The sequence below is a fragment of the Apteryx rowi genome, unplaced genomic scaffold (assembly GCF_003343035.1).
Source record: "Apteryx rowi isolate R43461 unplaced genomic scaffold, aptRow1 scaffold_41, whole genome shotgun sequence".
Classification (NCBI taxonomy): domain Eukaryota; kingdom Metazoa; phylum Chordata; class Aves; order Apterygiformes; family Apterygidae; genus Apteryx; species Apteryx rowi.
Genome location: NW_020450621.1, coordinates 371,819 through 394,579, shown reverse-complemented (window position 1 = coordinate 394,579; position 22,761 = coordinate 371,819). Strand labels below are relative to the sequence as shown.

At 38.6% G+C, this 22,761-nt stretch overlaps 1 protein-coding gene across 3 annotated transcripts in view; it reads left to right on the top strand.

Moving 5' to 3' along the window:
• RAB40B (RAB40B, member RAS oncogene family) overlaps positions 1 to 21,158 on the top strand; it is a 30,634-nt gene extending 9,476 nt beyond the window's left edge. For 2 of the 3 annotated variants that reach the window (XM_026075773.1, XM_026075774.1), the window contains exons 2-6: positions 14,573 to 14,633; positions 16,438 to 16,498; positions 17,373 to 17,450; positions 17,937 to 18,159; positions 19,103 to 21,158. In XM_026075773.1, the coding sequence (XP_025931558.1) occupies positions 14,573 to 14,633; positions 16,438 to 16,498; positions 17,373 to 17,450; positions 17,937 to 18,159; positions 19,103 to 19,374 (695 nt within the window). In that variant the 3' untranslated portion in view covers positions 19,375 to 21,158. Of the gene's footprint in view, positions 1 to 10,189; positions 10,224 to 14,572; positions 14,634 to 16,437; positions 16,499 to 17,372; positions 17,451 to 17,936; positions 18,160 to 19,102 lie in introns of those variants that run through there. The other variant, XM_026075775.1, reaches the window with a different exon arrangement.
• The last annotated feature ends 1,603 nt before the right edge of the window (positions 21,159 to 22,761 follow it).

Sequence of the window (22,761 nt, the reverse complement as noted above, 5' to 3'; positions counted from 1 at the left end):
GATGAAAAAGAAACTGTTAGAATAAACCACAAAGAGTGTATTCTAGTCAACAAATTTCAAATGAAAATAACTCGCATGCCTGAAACATTTTAGGAACAATATGTTAATGTAACTCCTGTGCCTTTATACTTTGTTTGCAAGTTCATGTTATGCAGTGCCTTAAAATGGGATGTTTAAGTACTTGAAATATGAAACTGCCAGCTGGAAAACCCAGAAGAGACCCAGCAGGTCTGGCAGCCTTTTTAATACTCTCTTAAGACTAGGCTGAGGAAAAGAGGCTCATGTAGCTGATACGTTCAGTGGAATAATTGAGTATAAGGAGAGCCTTGTGAATTAAGATCTTTGCATGGATATCTGGATACATACCTTTTCTTTTCTAGTTCTTTTAGGAAGAAAGTGCTACCCCTATGCACAGCACATGATCTTAGTTAGTCAGGACTCTGTTCTCCTAATCTTTTTGTATGTTTGCTTCAGTAGATATGCCAAGTGAAGTCTGCAGACAGCATTACCTTGACTTTTCAAATCACTTCTGAATTGGTGGTTTGTGGTTTAATTGAATGCACATTTAAGGGGGGGAAAAAGCTTTTTTTTTTTTTTAATTCATAACCTATAAACTTTTAAATTGATTTCCTTTTCAGTTCAGAACAGAAACACAGTTCCTTTTAGGATGATGTTAGTCTTGCAGCAAGAAGATTCTAGAGCCCAAGAACACATGTGGTATAACAATATTTTCCTTATAAACTTTAGCCTTTGTCTCCAAACAGGAGTTTAATCTAGTAGTGTTTGAGAAGTATAGTTTTACAGACTGACTCTCCTATTTCAATCTACATTGCATTTGTCTTCAACATCTGCAAGGCAGACTAGGTCAGTGCAGAAGACTACATGGAAAGTAATTACATAGTTTGAGTGAAGAAAAGACCGCAATTCTAACAACTTAAATGAAATTTGGTCGCATAGTAACAAGTCACCTCGCTGGAGAAGAGAAAGCTTTGGGGGTGGTACCTAACAGCAGCCTTCCARTACCTATGAGGAGCTCATCAAAGGACAGAGCCAGGCTATTCACAGCGTGTGTTGTGGGAGGATGAGCGGCAACAGGCAAAGATTGAAATGAGAAAGGTTCAGAATGGATATAAGGAAAAACGTTTTTTTACCATGCCATGAGGACTGCCGTGGAACAGGTTGCCCAGAGAGGATGTGCAGTCTCCATCCATGCAGGTTTTCAAGACCAGACTGGATAAAGCCCTGAGTAACCTCATCTGACCTCATAGCTGATTCTGCTTTGAGCAGGAGGTTGGACTAGATGACCTCCTCAGGTCCCTCCAGCCTGTATTTTCCTATGATCCTATTCAACTGAAATAATTTTTTTTTTTACTTGCATAGAAAACTGAAGGCTAAATGATGAATGGGACAAGAACTTTCTATCACTAATGTATAGTCTGTCTTTCCCCTTTAAATCTAGAAGAGAAGTGTTTTTCTTATTTGTTATAGTGCGAAGTTTTTGATCCTTTAAGGGCAATACAGATGGCAGAAGAAACGTTTGTGCTGTTTTCCTCAGACTGGGCCCTCTTTGCTCTCTGTGGATCTGATAGTAGATGTTGCTATTTAGTTATTTCTTCTGGTTAAAAAGATAKATATAAAAATACAGAAAAAGGCTGGCAGCACATGAAAGCCTGGAAGATAACTGAAGTAGATTTCCTCTCTCATTCTAGCACTATACAGTAATCTGCTAATGTTGAATTCCTGCTCACAGAATCTGTTAATACATGTCAGTAATAAGGAAACACTAGGCTTTCTGCTACTCCATTACATTTCAGTTCATACTTTCCAAAGTGGGATCTGTCTCTTACAGAGTAATTGTTTTTCACCAAAGTCCATGGTGTGGATATATACTTGAGGWTGTCATGGATGATATTTAGGGTGTTAAAATAGACTGGCTTTCTCAAATTACTTTAGAAGTCAAAGGTAGTACAATGATAACCATATGTAGTTTTTTTCCTTCTAATTTCTAAAGGTTTTTGGTAGAAATGTAGCTTAGAGGCTTTTAAGTAATTTCAGCATAATTTATTGTTATTTTTTGGTTTTAAATTCACAGTTTTTGCTCTGCTGTTTATGACTGTTGCTGCTCCTCCCTAGAGAAGGTAGATTCTACTATTTTGCTGCTTGGAAATCTCTCTTGCTTTTTGCTTATCAATGATCTCTGCTTGCTGTTCTCTAAAGGAATGAACTCGAACTGTAATCAGAGCCGTTTGGATGACATCAATGTTTCTTTCCAAATTAGAAAAGCAGTACCAGTGCTGTCGACACACAGTTTAGAAAGGATATAGCTGTAGGGTTTAGTATGTAGGCATAGTGTGGTGTGTAGGTAAATACAAGATATTTGGCTTTGTTTAAAATGTATCTCTTTACCGTATATCCTGTTCAGGCTGCGGACTGTAACCTTGCAGGCAAATCACTGCAATGAGTGCACTAAACACTCTCAGACTCTGCTGACTTTCGAACGTTTTAGTTTAATATACTTGTTATGTGTCATGAGGAAGACTGGAAGATTGTATTGCTCCCACTAGTTCCTATTGCTGTTTGTATAGCCGTTCCCTACAGTGTGGTGCTTTCTGTGTAWGTCGTTTCTACCCGTGTTGTGTCTGAGGGAAGACTGGTACCTTTTTGTGCTCTACCATTATCCACCTGCAGCTGCTTTCTCAGGCTGACAAGCACAGCTGTCTGCTTGGCTGCCCACTGCTTTCAAAGGTTGCCTAACCGCGTGGCTTTCCTGCCTGGATTCATGGAGTGTGATGTTGATTTCTTCTTCCTTGGGCAAATAGCCTAACCTCTTTGAGTTTATTCATTATCAGTCAAGTGCTTGTGACTTTTTGCATTTTAATTTGGGCTTAGGCTTGCTGGCTGCACTGCCTGCAGTACTCACTGCTGCGTTCTCACAACTTTGTCTCCATTTTCTGAGACATCAGTTATGCTTTACGTTCTGGTGGCAGTCTTGCAAGAGCTAGCGAGACGGGTGTCAGTGCGTTGGGGACGGTAGCTGCCTGTTCTCAGGCTGGTAGCTTTTAAGCCACAGGCGAAGACTTGCAGGCTGGGCATTGATTTCAGTTTAGATTCAGTGCAGATCCCCAACTTTGTTTGGAATTGACATTTATAGATTATATAGTTGTAACAAACCTGTTTTATTGGAAATGGAGGCTTATCACAGTAATTTTTCAACAAGGGTATGAATTTTGCTGTCTGGTACCTGTAAAGCAAAATGATTGCACCTGCTTGTTGTGAATTCTAACTTTAATCTTCAATTTATCATAATGACAGAATTTTGTTACTTGTTTGGCTTAATTATTTTTTTTAAGTAATCTCTTTGAACATTCAGTGCTTCTTTGCACTGAGAGTGGGGAATTACCTGCCCTTCTGTACTTTGGATCTTCTCTTTTTCTGTTGAAACTTACTGCTTGGTGGCAAATACTGCTGTGACCTCTGGGAGTGCTGATGGCATCCTGGGGTAGATTTGGGGGTGGGGAGAGAAGGGGGAACCTTGGTTATATCTTGTTCCATATCCTAAGTATTATTTAGAATTTCTTAACATATAGGAATATGCTTATGAAACAGAATATTGATTTTTTTTTTCCTAATCATAGTGATATATTGATCTGCTTAACAGATAATGTTTTGTTAGCCTTTAAAAGCTTTTATTTGAGACTTGATTCAAAGCCTGGTGAAGTTACTGGAGAGGTTTGCAATGGTTCTCGGTGAGCTATTAGTTAGGCCAATAACTCAGAATAATGGTAGCTTGATGTTCTTGTAATTCTTCTCATGCCAAGTATTTTTGAACTGGATTACTGCTAATGAAGTGTCAAGATGTAAAAGGTCATTGTTCTCTTTTGGATTATGTTGTAAAATGTGAAATATTGCATTTGTTTTTAATATTTTATGGTACTTTTGACACTTCTTCCTTCTAGATTCTGGCCATATTTCAAACCTAGTATTTAAGATGTAAGTAAAGGCAAGCTCTGTGTGGCTGCTTCCCACTCCTTTCTTGCTTTGTAGAATTTGTAAAAGGTATGTATCCTGCCTCCTGGTCTCTTCCTCACGCACCAGAACAATTGGCCCTAACTTTTAAACTTTATCAAAAACAATTATTACACCAGAAAAAGATATCCATGAGCACTGGGAATTTTGGACACTCATATATATATATATATAAAAGTTACTCCACTTTTTCTTCTGGTGGTYGGTTATCTGAGCCTGCCCAAGCATCCCTGCACTGTGTTTTCCCTAGGTGTGCAGAGCACCTCATCATATGCTGTTGCTTGAATTGACATTTGTGTGGGAATGCGGGAGTCTATCACACAGGTGAAACAAAGTCCTGTGTAGTGTTTGAGGCTGTATTTAACTGCAGGAAGATAAGGTACTAGTTAGCAATGTGCTTGACCTATGCCGGGGGACGCTTCTCTGGTGTCATAAGCAGCTCTTGCCTATAAGAACTGCTAAATGGTAGCAGTGAGAAGATGGTCTAGTGGAGGGGTTGATTTGTTTGTTTTCATTAATAATACAGGTTAATTTCTAAACCAAACTTACCGGGGCTAGGTTATGGTCATCTTTACTTTGATATTAAATGGACTAAATGTTGAGGSTGATTTTGTTATAAAATGCAAATCTTAATTAGAAAAGAGTTATTTTAAAATGCCATTGCTATTTTATAAGTAACAATGACTGTAACTGGGAACTTCCTGGGTGTGTTTGTTTTGGGTTTTTTGGTTTTTTTTGTGCTGAGTTACTACTGTTGCAAAGAATTTGGAGAGAGAAGAGGGGAAATCATAAAGCTAAAAGTGTTCATGCTCATTGCCTTCTGCCAAGAGTGTATTTCTTATCCCAAGATAGGGAAGTGAATGATCTGCAAGTTGTAGGGTGAAGTTTTCAGCTTTACATGAGGAAAATAAAGAACTTTGGCTACCAGTCAGTAATGATCTTATCTTAGATCCATCTCCAGAAATGTCTAGCGGACTAATCCAGTTGTTTAGTAAAAGTTATGTTGAGCCATGGTCCTCAGATCATATTTTGGGGATTGTTGGGGCATGACATTATGAAATTTTTGTATTCTGATTGATGGTCTGACATGGCTGACAGGTAATTTAGAGACAAAGAGCCTGAAATCTGTTCCTGTGTTCAGTTTGGCTATTTTAACTTGGCCTAGAAAAAAATTGTTTTATAACAAAAGAGTAGCAAAATAGGATAAAACGTATTAGATGCATCTATTCCTTTCTGCTACATTGAATTCGTAGTGATGCTGTAATGCTTACCTTCTTCCAAGTGTATTTGCAGTCTTTGCCTTATTTAACCTTTTTCTGTAGAGATTCCTCTATATTCTGTTCCTTTTGGACAGGAATAAGTTTAGTAGCCTGTGTATCTGACAGACTGTATATATTTGGTTAGATGGTTCYTATTCACAGAAAGGCATGAGTGCTTTAGAACCTCCTGTATTTAAAACCATTATCAATAGCTGCTAGTTGCATTCCTATAACTGAATGTCTTCAAATAATCTGTTTCCACTTCGGTTTTTCCCTTACCAAATATTTAATATTGTTCTAACTTGTAACAGTTTGAGCTAAGTGGAAGATGGGGCTTGACTGGCTGGAGTGATAGCATCAGTGTGACGGCTTCAGCATGTGGGCCAGCACTAAATATGTGTCAATCCAAATTTCAGTGTTGCCCTGCCAGTGTCTCCTTGTCTTGAAAGGAAGGCATGCCCTCTTTTCTTAAATCTGACTCTTAACCTGTTCTTCTCTCTTCACCTCCCGCAAGCTGTGTCCTTGTCAAGGCCTCCGTCCCTTTCCTTGGTCGCTACCTGGTTCTGTGCCCTCTGTCTCTTCGCCATCCCTCCACATTCCTTGTTCTGGTATTTCTCTTGGGGTCCCCTAGTTCAGTCTCTCTCCTTTGGTGTCTTGTCCCTGTTCTAGTTCTGACTTCATACTTGCTGCTTTGTCAGGTCTCCGACTGCTCTGTCGATTTTAATTCCTCTGTCTAGCTAGTAACAGCCATTCCCAGTCTATTCTGTAGTTTTGGAGGCCTTGTCTTTTCAGGTGAATTTTCTAGCCAGAAGTGAGTTGCAGTGTCTTCAATAAGCGGTTGGATCAAGGTGCAGGAGAATACAGATCTTTCAGGCGCTAGAGGCATTCTGTGATCCTGAGCACTGCAGGCTCCCTGTTTGTTTATTCCTTTGCATCTGTGGAAAAAAGAAGGGCGGGGAGGAAACTCGCTTATGAGCTTTCTGGGATTCATACATTAATCTCTTCCCACTTCTTTCAATGTGCTGAAATAAAGGAAGAACTTTTTTTCCTGGTAATGCTAATAATAACATTCTCTTTTCCTGCAGTGCTACTATTTATATACAATAACATGTTTATATATAGTAGCTTTCATGTGAGGATGTTAGCTGCAATTGGTAGTAAACATTTTAGTTAACAAGTTTACGGTATGCCTTCAATATCCTCTTCTTTTGGAGGAGTGGAGGAAAGGAAATGAAGAACTGAAGCTTGGAGTTGAGTTCTGAACTGAGGAATGGGGACCCTTCTCTTTCTTCTTGTAAAATACATTTCTGAGGTCTTATAGATTTTTAAAAAGGCTATTTCATTATTGACTAGGAAATATTAAGACAGAAAAGAATGAATATGACCTCAGGACCTTTACTTCCTTCCTTCTTGAAGTGAATAGAAATGAATCGTGCATTTGTTTTGGTTAAAAGTTGATTTATTAGCCGATGTCAGATAGTGTTTTATTCTTTCTGAACAGCTGTTTTTCTTCTGTGCTTAGTTTTTGTTTATCTATCTTAGCAGCAATACTGCAAACTAGGGCATGACTTAAAAAAAAAAAAGTCATGTACTTCAAACAGATTATTTGCATGTTCCTTTTTGCGAGGGTGTGGATTTACCATGCAGAGTACTGGCTTGTTTAATTACTAATGCTGATAGCAAGAGCACAGTGAACAAAAACATGCACAGGTATTGGTTCTGTAAATTAACAGTCTAATTAGGGTTTTTTGGCTTAAATAGGGTTTGGAGTGGTTCAGTTGTTAATTTTGTTTTCAAAATAACATTGGAGGTATACCACAGGGTTGCAGCTCACTTCTTGCTTCCCGTACCGTTTGATTTAGTTCTGCAGAGAACAGTTTGGATTAAAGCTAACTGAAAGTGCTCTGAAATCTTCAGGTTCTAACCTGATTCACTAAAAAATTGTAACTATGGAAAGCTTCTGTGTACCTAAAGTACTTTAATTTTTTTAATGGTAGATGTGTTGTAAATTAAACAGTTAAAGGAAAAGAGGCCTGCTGAAGGATAGATTGTGACATTGGCATGTGCCTATGACCATAAACAAAGCTAAATAAGTTCTGCTTTCTGATATAAATCTTTTCTTTTCATAAATGGGAAAATTGTCACATCCTTGAAATGAGTGAATTATGCATAAGACTTTTTAATTTTAGTTTATGACTTGGTTAATGAGTTGAAGACTACAGTCTAGATCTAAAATTTTAGAATGTCTCTGTTTCAATCTGAATAGGCAATCTGTGCGTTTCAAACAGATGGCTTTTACTGCAGTAATTAAGTGTGGTGGAAAAGATTGGAATTTGGAAAATGATTACTCTGAAATGGCAAGCAGCAGGCAAATATGACTGACACGTAACCTGACCTTTGTGCCGGTAAACCAAAAGATATAGTCCAATGTTATTGCAAAGAGTTCACATCTCTGCAGAATGATGCTCTGAAACATTAGGCTTAGTTTTTAAAGTTTAATTGCATTTTGAATCAAAAGCATGATGTGGGTCCATTTTCTTGGGATGATAAATTAACGGAGTTGGGAACTGTGTCACTTGTCAAATATATTTGAAACAGTTGCAAAGGTGCTCTTAAGAGAAACGTTAGACCGTAATATTAATGTGCGTATGAAAACCCAGCTATCTTAGGAAGCTTGCAATGGGAAGTTATGTGACCACTGAATTCTCATTGTGCCTATGAGAAAACAGTTTTAAACGCTTTCTGAAACATCTAGAACAATGTTTTTCAACTGCGGCCAACAGTCTTTAAACCTGAAGGATGTTTTTGGTGGACTTTGCCAAACACAGGCCCACAATCCCATTGGGAAAAAAAAATGTGCATGTGTATATTATTTAGAGACATTTAATATCTAATTATTGGCTAAGAAACACATAGTGGGAAGGAGACATTAGTACCTTTCTGAGATAACTATTACTAAATGATTAATATGGACAAACCAYTGGAGTGAATTGCTGGAGAAGGTGCTTAACCCACTGAAATCTCTGGCAGCTGGTCAGGCCGTGGGGACAGGGATGTGCCCCCTGGGGGATGGGGGTTGTTTTTGTTTGGGGGGGGGTTCTTAACTTTTTGAGGTTGTTTGATTCCGTTTTAATTAAATCTGAAAACGGCTAATTGATTGAAGCCTTCTGCCCTAGAGAGACCCATCCTAGAAAGACAACTATGATACACCACTGTAAGCTTCAAGCGAAAACATAAATTCACAGGAAACCTTAAAATAATTGGTGTTGACATGAATGTGGTGTGGTCAGTGAAGCATAAGCAATAGTATGGTAATGGCTGCAAAGCATCCATGCAGAGAAGATGCCTTCCTGCTTACTGCAGTTGGTATCAAACAGCTGAATCCTTCCTTTGGAATCTTACTACATGCTTGCTTGAAAATTATTCATTAGGTAATGGGAAAATAGCTGTATTTAATAGTTGTTAAAATCCAGAATCTGCTCAAGAATGTTCCACACAAAGATTAAACATAAAATTTATTTTTAAAAAGTCATAGCAGAGAAGCTAATCTAGTTTCCAGTCTGAAAAGATCATGGGTTTAAAACTAGGTCCCTCCGTGAAATCCACCTTCAATTCACTCCTTTCCTTTACTAAAACCTTTTCATATTTTATGCACAAGTCTTGAGTTTCCCAATACAGGATAATAAAAGTTGCAACATAGTGTTAAAATATTTTCAGAAATGGACCCAGAGCCATAACAATTCTACAAGTTTGTGGGTTTAACCCTCCTCCTACCCCTAGAGCAGGCAAATAAACAAAACCTCCAGAAGCGCTGCAGAAGTGATGTTGCAATTTAAAAGACTTATTTTCCCATGTCATGATAAATATGACTGATTCTGTAGAAAGTATTATCCAGAGTTCTTCTATTACTGTTGTGTAATAGGAAGCTGAAAGAACAAAATAATTGTCTTGATATCAGCTGAAATTTTGGAGTTAGCAGCCTCTTTCTTCTCTTTCCTCCATAGAAATGCATTGCAGTTGTGTATCCAAACAAAGCTATTTTGTCTTACTAAATGAGTGAATAATGTTCTGGAAGGACATTTGATTTCTACAACAGCACAATCCACATCTGTTGGTCTCATTGTTATGGTTTCATGCTGTTCCTGATGATTCATGGCAAAACCCTTTTTATTTTGATTTCTGATCAGTGGCAAATGCTAATTGCAGAGATGTTCTGCTTCAGTTATCAACTGCTTCTATCTGTGTAACAGCTGAAGAACAAGAAAGTTTCTGAATCCATTTCTTTTTCAAAAATCTTTTGAGAAACCCATAAGGTGCTCTCCTGAACAATAGTATATTATTTTCAGGCTTGCCTTATGCATGTCACCTGAGGAAAAAGATGTATTATTTTGCATTATGTGTGGCTAAATGTGAGAGTCTTGTGGTAGTTTATGGTCCATGGCACAGACCACTGTGCCTGGTTTACTCAGCTGTGTATCCTCTAGCTGTGCCATACTAATTTTCTATGCTTGGTATGTCTTTAAACGGAATGATGGATGTCAGTTCACTGTGTGGGATGTGTCAGTGTTTGCTAAACATGGTTGTGCCTCTTCATTAACTTTAGATAAGCTAGTGGAGGTATTTCACCCTGCGGGAAATATCAGTAGTAGCACAAGGGTGCTGGAATGAGTCGTATAGTGTTATGCTGTGTTTGTTCTGCATGTTTTATGTCTTCAGGAATTTCTGAAATGATGGAACTTGTTCTTTCAGCACACACACAATTTTTGATGTCCTAGCCTGTTTGGTGTCCTGAGGCTCTGTTTGCAAGTTTGGGGGGGAGGGGGTGTTTTTGTTTTTCCTTCCCCACTTGTAGTTCGTAGATTTGACTATTTCCTAATTCTGCTGGAGGACTGGTACACTTCTTTAGCCAAGAAATGAAAATGTCTTCCAAAAACAGTGGTAACTTTTTTCTTTTTTTCTTTTTTCTTTTTTTTTTAACTTTCCAAATGTACAAATGATAAGAGCTTGAATTATGGGTGGGAAACATCTCAATTCACACGCTTCTGCAGTGAGCTAAAAGCTTGAAATGCCCATGTTTGCTGTAGCCGGCCTTTCAGCTCGGCGCTGCTGTGGGAGCCGTGGAGCTGGCATGGCATCGAACCAACCTCCARTTCGAGCTGGAACGATGGAAAGAACTCGGTTCCCTCTCTCCGCTGCCAGGCTTGAAGGAGTTGTCATGAGGTGTTGGGGTTTTTCGTTTGCTTGTTTTTCTCTAATACGCTACTACTTGATAGTAGGATGTATTCTTCAGCTTGTAAAGCTGGGAGTAGTGAACCTGTAGGCTAATGGGAATCAACTGAAGTATCCTGAGGGCAGGCAGTAGAAATGAAGTGGCACCTTTGAAATGAGTTTCCTAATAGCGTGCGACCTATTATCTATGTCAGTGCCTCTGTCTTCCTGCTCACTCATCTACTTTTTGCATGACAGCAGGACTGCTTCTCTGAGCTCGCTTTCTACCATTACTCGGGTTATTGCTAACCTCTTCCTTACCAGAACCTTGGTAACAGAGGCAATTCCTCCTGACCTCTCATTCTTAATAAATGCCCTTCACTCTTGAACTGTCTGCACTTGTTTCTTTAGAGCTTCTGCAAGATGACTGAAAACTCCTCTGTTTTTGGCTTTCAGATTGGGCAGATGTTTGGCAGTGGCTAATGCTGCTAGAAATTACATAAATTATAAAACAAGTCAAATCAATTAATGGATATTAATATATATTAATAATACTATTGTGCAACTATCCTTCCAAATTTGTTCTTTAAATCTTTGACCTTATAAAGCTAAAAGGTACTTTTACTCTAGTAATATCAGCAAATGCAGTATAGAAATAAAACCATCTCATTAATATCGCTGTGAAAGTTTTTGAATGCAGAATACCTATGAGCTACTTAATCTATAAAATGTAAACTTTAACATACAAGAAGCAAGAAAGTTAGTGAAGTGGGGTTATTTATAGCAAAGATAAAGAAGTTGGTTCACTGTATGCTTTGATATCAATGGTAGAATATGTATCCTTCAAAAATAAATTATTGCTAGTGTTCTATATAGTAAATAGCATTTAGAGTCTCCCAGGCCRTCTTTTTTTTTTCTGTTTTGAGGGAGAATGAGTTGCCTTGAGCCTGAAGTTCTGGGGAAGCTGTCTTGAGTACCGGCATACTGATCTCTGGGCAAGAAATTACTCTGACTTGTACCTAGGGAAGCTCTTCCAGGCATAGGGCACCCATACCTTGTTTCAAAGAGCAGTGTCTTGTGATTAGTGAATTCAAGAGTTTGGTTGCCTTTATAAAAACAAATGCAAATCTTGTTTGCCTCAGATAATCTTTTTCAAGTTCACTAGACAAACTGCATTTGAGCAGTTCAGCATGGTGCAAATTTTAGGAGCAACACATGCCAAAAGAAGCAACTTTTTTCTTTGCCTGTCTCTACAGGGAAAGCTGACTTAGCTGATAACTGTTATCTCGCACTAACTTCTGTTTAGTAATTAGATGCCTATTTATTCCAGACCTACTCTTCCAAACTCCTTTCCTTTTGGAAAAAGACACACATAAGGCTTCATTTCTGTGCCTCTGCATATCATGCAAGAGGGTTTTAAACCTTTATTTTGTTGACAAAGATAGGGGTAACAGACACACGGTGACTGTTTCAGGGACCTTTTTGAGGCTGCTTGCAGTGTCCAGCAGTGCTATACTTGAAGGAGCAACAGGAAGCCCATTTGGGGTGGGCTAGTTCATCTGCAGTTGTCAGTTGTGCAGGTTGGAAAATAAATATATCAAATGCTGTGGAAATTTTAAAAAATAAAATGATATAATATGAAAGATTATAGAATTGCCTATATCTGATGATTGTGTTTTATATGATTTTAATATTTTAGTGTATTTTATTTTAGGGATAAAAGGAAAACTGTGACTTAATATTAACTTGATGACAAAGCATGCTTTCAGGCAAACAACAAACTTCCCAGCAGGTAGAGGTCTTTCCTGACTGCAAGCACGGCACCGGAGGGCTTTTCGTTCACCGTTCACGTGCAGCACTGTGCCGTAATCTTTCTCTATGAGAGAGTGACATGAGCTGTGACTACAATCCGTTTCTAATTGATRTGACTCTTTTACGCTTTGATACTTCTTTTTACCCCTCAAATATAGCAATCTTTTTTCTTACTGGCAAGCATTTGACATGTGCACTGATGTTTAGCTAGCGTTGAAACATGGCTGGTGTTAGAGAGGACGTAGGCTGAACTACTCGAGGGCTGGCCTTGCTCCATAAGTTGGTCACAGTTTCTCTCCCCTTGAAGAACAGACACTTGATAGGAAGACTGTCCTAAAAGACAACCACAGAGCATCTCTAGGCACTCAACAGGGTGGAGACACGATGCTGGTCGGGGTTTGTTGTGGCAATGTCAGGAAACAGGCTGGGGAAACCTGTGGATGGACTGAGCTATGTGGCTCTCCGTATTTGGACGTAGAAGCGTCAGGGCATTTGGAGCCAGGCAGGAGAGCTTGTGCTCTCCATCTTACACCTAAAAGTTGGCCAGGCTGGAGCAAGGTAGCAGGCTCATAATGTGCTAGGCAGTAGAGATGTTTTGTTCCTTTTCGAGTCCTGGTGTTTCCACTGGTTTGTCAGTTTGTTCCAACCTTTCCACGCACTGATACTTATGTGCCATGTGTAGTCTCTCTACTCCCCCACAGTGATTTATAGCTGTCTGCAGTTTAGGAGCAAACAGTTAACGGGATCATCTTCACCACTGTCATTCCTCTTCCTTTGACAAGACTTCAGCAAATCCTTAAGTAGTGACTAAGGCACTCTTCCTCACGCATTTGTTTTTCTGTGTCAATGTATTTTTTTTCCACCCTTTTGTCTTGCTTATACTCAGAGAATAAAACACGTCTCTGTTTTTCAAGGTATGAGTCTAGCTACGTTTCAGTATGTTCTCAGAGCTAGTTTCCATGTTTTTTAACCTGCGTTTGGAGGGCTGTATGAATAAATGTTCAATTCAGGAAATGATTCTAACTATGACAAAGCCAAGAAAACGTGGAAAAACACATTTACCAGTAAAACTGTGTTGCTTGGCTGCAGAGTAATGCATACTTTTCARTAACATTTAAAAACATTAAAAGAGAGGCTTTTATTTGATTAATTATGAACTTTGTGGATACAGTACTGAAGCCCAGTGTTTCCAGCCATTGACCCTAGCATAGTGGTAAACGTTTTCAGGGGTCAATTGCAGCTACCTAACGGCTTTTAATTAGTTTTACTTAGGCTAACCCACCCACTTTGCCCAAGAAAACACTAAAGCTACACTTGAGCTTATTTTTACATAGTTAAATTTCTTCCTGAGGCATGTCAGGTCAGTAGTGAAAAAAGCTAATATCAGCATGGATGATTATTTGCGAAGAGTATAAAATGGTATTGGTGACATACAATAAAGATGTGAGCTCAGCAAAATATATTAGCATGCTATGTTGTTCACATATTAACAGGATAAACAAAAGATAAATATATATTTATCTTTTAATGTGTGTATATATATATACATGTATAAACACAAATACATGTATCCATTAAATGATGCAGTATTCTTTCAGTTCATCGAAAAGAAGTGCTGTAGCTCAGCCACGAGTCTTGAGCTTGTTACAGGGAGGAGTAAGCAGAATCTTTTGCCTGTGTTTTGTGGGTTGCTAACTGAAGAGATCTTCTGGGCAGAGAAGACTTATCAATGGGAATGGGAAAAGCTAGAAAACGAAAGGCCAGCTACTTCTTGTGTCATTTGTTGCTTTTGTGTTAGAGGGGGACAAATGTATCTGATGTAAGAGCTGCTTATGGGTCAGAGCTGCTAGGTTAGGAAGAAATAAGAGAGGCAATATAACTGGGGAATAGAGGAAAAGAATGGCATTTAGTTTGCAGCCCATGTGTGAGAAGAAAGGGGAAAACATACTTCTACCTTCCCTTGCTGAAAAGAGATAAAACTCTTATTCATGAACGTGCCTACGTACATGCTTAAAAAGAGATCATCTATTAAGCTGAAGGGGACCTGAGAAATCTGTTACTGAATGGATCACTCTTCAGAAATATGGAAGGTGTCTTTGTAATTTTACATGAACAAGCTATACTTATCTCTATGCATCTGACAGACTACTGATGGAAAAAAGAATAATTTTTTTTAATGGTCAGCTTCTTTGAAATCTATAACTGTCTGTACATATGCTGTACACCTTGAAACGGATCTAAGATTTGTGCGATTGTCTTTCCCCCAGGTATTGATTATAAGACTACAACTATACTTCTGGATGGCCGACGAATCAAGCTGCAGCTCTGGTAAGTGCTTGTTTCATCTTTCCTCATAATTTATATTTCAGAGATGCAAAGAATGCAACTCTTCAGGGCAGGAATTCTCCCTTGTGCTTCAGAAATATTTAACCAAATGAGGAAGAATGATCCAGGTAGCTAGCACTTTATGCAAGTCACTTGCTTTCCCTTTACCTCCTTTTGGCATCCATTTCATGTAAAATAGGGGACCCTAGAGTTTCTTTAAATGAGGTGCGTAATAAATGCAGAATGAAGGCACAAAAGATTACAAGTTACTTAGCTGTACTGGTAACAATGAGCAAAAAAAGTACCTTAAAAAACATACAGTGATTGTACAGCAAAAGCTCTCAATTTATTAGTAATGGTGGTCAGGCTGACTGAAGTGCCACAGTGTTAAAAACTAAACTCAAAAAAGCAGCGTTGTTACTCATGATGGTTTAAATTTGTATAATTTCACTGATATTCAATCTGATTTGATCCTAGCACAAAAGTGTGGAGAACAATTAAGCATTTTGCAACAAAGTGATATAACTTGAAAGGTGCAATAACATGCAATGCCTCTTAAATAGGTTGTTTTTCATCTTGCRTAAACTCATGGCACAAAAGAGGGAGAAGTAAGGAAGGAGGGGGAATGTGATTTGAGGAACMATAATCCAGATGAGTCAGAGGGGCAGGTTCGAGGAACAAACAGTGTTCAGATAGGGTGGAGAATTGGAGATGAGCATGAATTGTTATTGGGATTATACCTTTTTTTCCGCTCCTAAAAATGGTAGTGGACTGTCTATTTCAGTCTTTGACTTTAACATTCATTCTCATGTTCATTGCTGATTGAAACATATTTAAGTCTTGGAGTTAAGTGCCTGTGTGTTGCCAAAGCTAATTTATTTTTAATTTATTCTTCATTGATTGCTTTTGCTTTTATGATGTTCAAAATATTGGTTCAAAAGTTAAAATGCAATGATGGATAATAGTACTTTGCCATATGGTATCTTGCTTACTTGATATTTTGTTCAGCTTTTTTTCTTCTTCTGTCTTCTGCTTTATATAGCTTAATAAAAATACCACATAAAGCTTATCTGAGAAGCAGCCAGGAAGGAGATGTTTTAATGCTTTTTGTGAAGGGAGAGGATGTTTTTTGAACTCCTTAGAATAACAGATCGGAAATGTTTCTGCAGTTGACCATATACGGAAATATGTGCCTTGCATTTGAAGATCTGTCATCCACCTCAAATAGTCTATGGAACTTTGCTTCTTCTTGTATTCTTCATTATAAATTTGTTTCTAAACATTGTATGCAGTGATTTTTTTTTTTTTGTGCACTGTTTTCTAAAAATCTGTGCTGTCTATGCCTCTGTAAGGATGGCTTCATCATACTAGACTCATGATAAACTCTTATTGCTGTAATCAAGAATTTATTGTTTTTCCATTAGCTTCCTTGGTGACAGCTGTTGTTTCCTTCCACTTTTCTGCTGTGCAAACAGAATCTTTCTTTGAGCTGAACTAAATGCAAAGTATAGTGGCATCTATCTACTTGACTAACAGCCTTTATTTTCCAAGGGCAATCACAAGAATAGAGTTTGAAGTTCTTGTTCTCTTATGAGAAATCTGAGAAATGTGGAGGGAAGAGCAGAATGCCAGTGTGGGGGGAGGGAACTGCTGAGAGCAAGAAGAGCTCTTATGCCTTAGTGGCAGCGACTGTGTGGCTAAGGGAAGAAGTGATATAGATCAATAGAGATGGGTTGATCAAGCTGAACTCTTAACATAAGTGGACACCTACTTCTTTAAAAAAAAATATATAATTTATTTCATTTAGGGATACATCAGGGCAAGGGAGATTCTGCACCATATTTCGGTCATATTCAAGAGGTGCTCAGGTAAGCAAAGTACAGCTTTCTCAACGATGAGTAATTGAGTAATGGTTGTTGGAGGAATGAAAACAGCAAAATATCATGATGGCTTCTATAGTTTGCTGTCTTGTAGTTTGCATGCAGATTCTATAATGTTCTGAAGATAACATATGCAAAATGGTAAATAACGAGGGGGAGGATTCTCTTTTGGGGGGAGAGGGAATTAATGAGACTGAAGTTAAACTATGGTGAAATACAATGATATATATTCTTATGCCTTCTTGTTGGTTACCTCAATAACTTAAGTCTGTTATCTTTCTTTGGTCATGAAAATGAAGAATATGCTAATTCTGCTTTTTAAAATCTTGTCTGCCCAGTAAGATAGATTGACAACATAATGCTGTCAAGACTAATAGGAAAAATATCTAGCCTAAATTTAACAAAGTGCAATGACTTGTAGTGAGGCGGACTTTTAAAAAAAAAAAAAAAAAGAAAAAAAAGACATATAACAATACTTTAATTAGTGACTTTTTGTAACTCATGACGTGCATTGGTTTTGATGAGTTGCTCCTGTTATGTCCCAAGATTGCACAGAGCTCCTGAATGTTATCAAAAATTTTTATTTGCTATGACTTTTGATGTGTGTACGGTCAGCCAAACCTGCCAACTGTAAAAACAAATATTTATCAATGTATTAGGCCCCAAAATGAAATTGGGGTTTCTGCCTCTTACCCATTCTGTAATCTATACTGGGAGACGGGGCTTGGTTTGACAGGATGTTGAGTTTCTGCTCCATTGAGAAGTTGCTCAGTATTTTACAGGATTATTTTGGAATTGGAGAATTTACAGGTATTATTCTCTGTGTTATGCCTCTGTTAAACTCGCTTTTTTTTAAATACAGGGTGTAATACTAGTGTATGATATTACAAATCGTTGGTCATTTGATGGAATCGATCGATGGATAAAAGAAATAGATGAGGTAAGATACAATCCCAGAGCATCACTAGTCTATACCAGATGACTAAGACTGACTGCTTATGGTATTTTCTACTGTTTCTCCTGGCATTTTCAGGCAGTGCTTACTACAGAGTTATCCAAGATGCCAAGCTTACAATTTTGTTTCTATGTTTATACTTTTAGAAAGTTGGAAACGTACCAGCTGAAGTGTCTGGTTTCTAAAGGTGTTAACAGAAAGCATATGGAGGGCAAAAATTTCAAGTTGCAGTCCCACTCTTGGTATAGATCTGCTACATCATCTGTTAAGTCGCTTTACTGTGAGGAAGGGATGGTTTTAAATCAGAGAATCATTGAATAATTTAATCTGGAAGGGACCTCTAGACATCATCTGGTCCAACCTCCCACTCAATCTTTAAATCTTGAAAAAGCTTTTGTTTGTTTTAATTGAGGGAAGTGGGAGCCAGATTGTTAATTTTTTTTCTTGCTGTTGTTGCTTCTTTTTGCTCAGCATGCTCCCGGTGTACCAAAAATCCTGGTTGGAAATCGCCTTCACCTAGCCTTCAAGCGCCAGGTTTCTACTGAACAAGCACAAGCCTATGCTGAGAGGCTGGGCATGACTTTTTTTGAAGTCAGCCCACTTTGTAATTTCAATATTACAGAGTCCTTCACTGAGCTTGCAAGAATAGTATTGATGAGACATGGAATGGACAGGCTCTGGAGACCAAACAAGGGTAAGCAAAGTACAGTACACAATTACCTATGCTACTATCTGCTAGTACTGATTTTAAAATATAAGACAAAGGTGTCTGATAACCTTAACAGCTTAGTCTGTGGTTAAATGGTTTGCTGTTAKTTTTTTGAGGTGAAAAGAACTTGAAAAGACTACGGTTTGCTTTAGCTTTTAGGAAACACGGCAACAGTATAGCATACAAAATGGTGTAGAGAAGGTGACTGAAAACTGCTTTCTAGGATTGTGAGACAAGATGGATAGAAGCACAGGTTCAATGAAACTGAAAGCAAATTCAAAACCAAAAGAAAATTTTTCCACATAGGATAAAATATCTTGGGGAATTCATTGCCAGGTATGGCTGAGGCCAAGATTTTAGCAGCATGGAGAAAAGATTAGATAGCTATATGTCTGTGTGGGCCTTTTAAAAATATATAATAAAATAAAAATAAAAAATTTTGTTTCACTTATTATGACCATGATAGTCTAAGGATATCATACAACACTGAAAATGTTTAAATTTAGTCCTAGCCAAGGCTTATGTTTCACGAATATAAAATCATTTCCAGAACTTTTATTACTTGGCTGATTTTGATGCAAAAACGTGGGGGGAAAAAAAGGAACTGAGACTTGTGTACAACTTGCTTTCTAAACAGAAAATATACAAAAGCAGGAACAGTTTTATCCCTGCGTGTAGGGAATAAAAAAACGAAACAAACAAAAAACCACTTTCCTAAAGCTGAATTCTGACTCATGTAAGTATTCTGACACAATAGGAAACTGAAGCACAGATTTTTTGGATAATATATAATGTGGGAAAGGGTGCGGGAGGAGAAATGAGAATTCTTCCTAGAAGAACAAAGTGCATGCAGAATACTGGGTATGCTACCACCACGTGGCTGACAAAAGCATGCTATTATAATGCAAGTTTTATGTCTGTTTTTAAGTACTGAGTCTGCAAGACCTTTGTTGCCGTGCCATAGTTTCCTGTACCCCTGTGCATCTTGTTGACAAGCTCCCGCTCCCTGTTGCCTTAAGAAGCCATCTCAAATCTTTCTCCATGGCCAATGGCCTTAATGCCAGGATGATGCATGGACGCTCCTACTCCCTCACATCCAACAACATCAGTAAAAGGAACAGCTTAAAGAAAGCTAAAATTATCCGTCCACCACAGAGCCCACCAAAAAAATGTACAAGAAACAGCTGTAAAATTTCCTGAACCCTCTGTGGGAAAAGGAACTTGGATGGAATCCCCTCACGTGGAGTGTTGAACACAAGGACTCTTTGTTTAATAGTTGAGCATATTCTATGTGTGTATCACATTGCATAGATAAAAATAAGAAAAATCTTATTTTAGAGCTTGCTCACTAAAGTAATGCTGCTTTGGAATGAATGACAAGTTAAGTGCAACTGAAAGGATGTTATGTTTTGCTGTTGAATTTTCATACTGTATTTTAGTTTTTGATGTGCATGATGCCATTGTTTTTACTAGTAGATGTGTTTTTATATAGGGAATAATTATAATTATTTTGAGTTCTTAATTGCATAAAATCTGGGAAGTGACTTATTGTATATATAAAAATGTGTGTATTTGCAAATTTTATTCAAAAATATTTAAAAGAGTGGTCGGTTTGCATATTCAGGCAGAGGTTCTTAAATGCAATGTATTGTATACATTGTAAATTCCACAAATAGTGTGACAAATTCTAGTAATATTGCAATTGTGCATTTGGACTTTTTGTAAAGCTTCCTTGATAACCTCGAAGCACTAACTTAACTAAGCTAAAAATGTGTATATAATTGTTATGCACAAACACAACAAGGTTTTGTCCCATTAGTGTATGAAATAGATTTGATAACGCTTTTGGTATGTTATTTAATACTTTGGGGGATTAATTTGTGGTTTATATACTTATTTTTCTGTAAAAATCTACATTTTTATACCACTCTACAAGAAAGTTCTAGGAAGAAAATGCCAAAGACACTGTGGTAAAAGGAATGTGACTCAAAGAGCTGCTTTATAAGAAAGAACACTATTTAAAAAAAATAAATAAATGTTTCTGGAAAAGAAATCCTATTATTCTTTCTTTAATTGGGAAGATTGTCTTTATCTTCCTTTAGAAGAATTTTGAAGAACAGTACATCTGAAGTCGACATCAAGAACATGAAGCCATCATACTTAAATCACCTAATTCTTTGGTTACAACATCTGTCTTCAATGTTGTTAACTGAAATACTGAAGAATAATACACGTCAAGTCCTCCTTCTGTTTATGAAAGAATGGTGAGACTTATTCTCCTGAGAAACAACAAGTGACTGCATCACTTGATCCCAACTTTTTCTAGGTGTCTTTACTGTCGTGAGAGACTGTCAAGTTACATTTCTATATTATTCCTCCTGGATCAGCACAGATCTCCATAGCATCTGTATGCTAGTAGGAAAAATCCTAGGCCAGTAAAATGCCAAAGTTCATTTTACCAAAAAGTGCAGCACAAAAAAAAGTGATTCAGAACAAGTTTTCTCATTATTTTAAGACTGAATGGCTAAACAAAGTGCAATGGAAGGAATTTTTTTGATCGTGCCTAGTCAGTTCTGTATATCCTCTATTTGGACTGGTAATAGATCACAATTATCCTTTTTGGTAGCTTCTAATTACAGCACATAAGCAATTTGGACTTACTCCATTTTAAACTGTGTATTTCAACTTGTTATGAAGGTAGTTTAGATACTTATAGACTACTACTATTGCTCTAAGATTTTGTTGCACAGAAGTGCTAAAATGCACGTGGCTTTTGTTTAAGCTGATGCTTTTGCAATAAGGAGAGAGAAGTGGCTTTCAGTATTGCTACTGACTACATAGAAAATCTTTTGACTAACTTTGTAATGTTACATGTAAGATGCTTAGCTACATAATCTTCATGTTGCAGATAAAGGGTGAAGCTAGATGAATTGAGACTTGGTATGTGAAAATTATCATTAAATCTAAAATCAGTTTTCACTGCATAATGATGCATAAGAAATGTATTGCATAGAGGGTATTTTTTTCATTTCAAATGATTTTTCATCATTTGCAGTAAAAGCCACAAGTATTCAGAAATTCCAAGYTTACAGGTGGAACACTCAAGTGTAACCCGTTTATCTGCAGAGACAGAAACAACTCTGTTGATCTGATACTTCAAAAATCAAGGCTTCCATACCTTATTAGTCTGACCATGCTATTTCTAGCTGGTAGTTGTTAAGGTGGAGGATTTCTGTTGCTCACACTGCTTTGGTGACTAGCAGGCTCCACCTGCTGGTCTGAGTTGCGTATACTGTAGAAATTGTTCATAGCAGCCTACCTCTACAAAAGGTTAAAGCTGAATGAGATGTCCATACTGGGGAAGTGTTCTGATTATGTTTGACTACTGTCTGTGTGTGGGATGAAGCCATGTGCATCAGCATCTTGTCTGGATTAAGCTTTTTCTAAATTATAATCTTGGCTTCTTCACTCACCAGGTCATTAGTTTGTTTCCCTTCTTGTATGCTGTCTTCTCCTTTGCACACACACGTGGCCTGTAGTAAGAGGCTTACAGGGAGAGGCTGTTAATATGGATGTGAGACCCCTTTTTGTGTGCTCAGGGTCGGATTCTATGTTCTTCCTGCCAGCCAGTATAAAGACAAGGTAAGGAGGGGCTGGAACAGCACTCCTCGGTTGTGGTAATGACTGCAGCAATCCCAAATGCAGTAAGTAAAGCCCGAGGGAGACGAACAAAAAAATCAAAAAATGGCTGCTCTCTCACTAACTATCCTGAGTGCTTGAGGAGACAAAATCTTGTGGAGGGGTAGTGTGATTTTGTAAGAGTGCATAAAAAATAATGAACCCCCTGGTCACTGTAGCCCAGCACCTGCTCTAGCCTTGGGCCTGGGCTCAGCCCTTGTAAACTGGAGTGCTTCAGTCATCTCCAGCTGGAGGATGTTGAATAGGTCCAAACAGAGGAGAAAAGTAGATCACAAATCTGAAAATAAAACTTCGAGCCACTGATGGGGAAGGTACTGAGCATGAAGAGCAGCTGGCTCCTTTCTGACCCAAAATAGTGCTGCTTGAGACCACACAAAAGTGCAGGTTCCATAAACTCATGAAACAATTCAGGTCTGAAGGGACCAGTGCAGGCCCTCTCATCCAACGTCTTGCTCAAAGTAGGCTTAACACTGAATTTAGATTCAGGCTTTGGGCCTTGAATACCTCCAAGGTTATTCCATAATGTTTTGGGGCTATTTCAATGCTTGGCCACGGGTGGGTGGGGGGGGTTGGCCAGGTTGGACCACCCTGTCGCAGCTTACGCCAAGTGTGTGTGAGAGCTCTCATGCCCTCTTCTAGGGGTGGGCTCAGCTGAGGCAACGGGCCAGGGCCAGGGCCAGGCCCCGGCCCCGCTGGGTGCATTTACACCCCCCAACCTCGGTGGCAGACCCCTCCGCCCCAGGGCGGGCCCTCCTCCCCGAGACGCAGCTACCGGGGGCAGAGCCGCCGTGGCGAGGCCACAGGCCGAGGTGGCCGCCCCAGCCGCCGCCGGCGCAGGGCGTGCCCGCGGCGCGGCGCGGCTCGATCGATCGATCGGCGCTCCTCGGC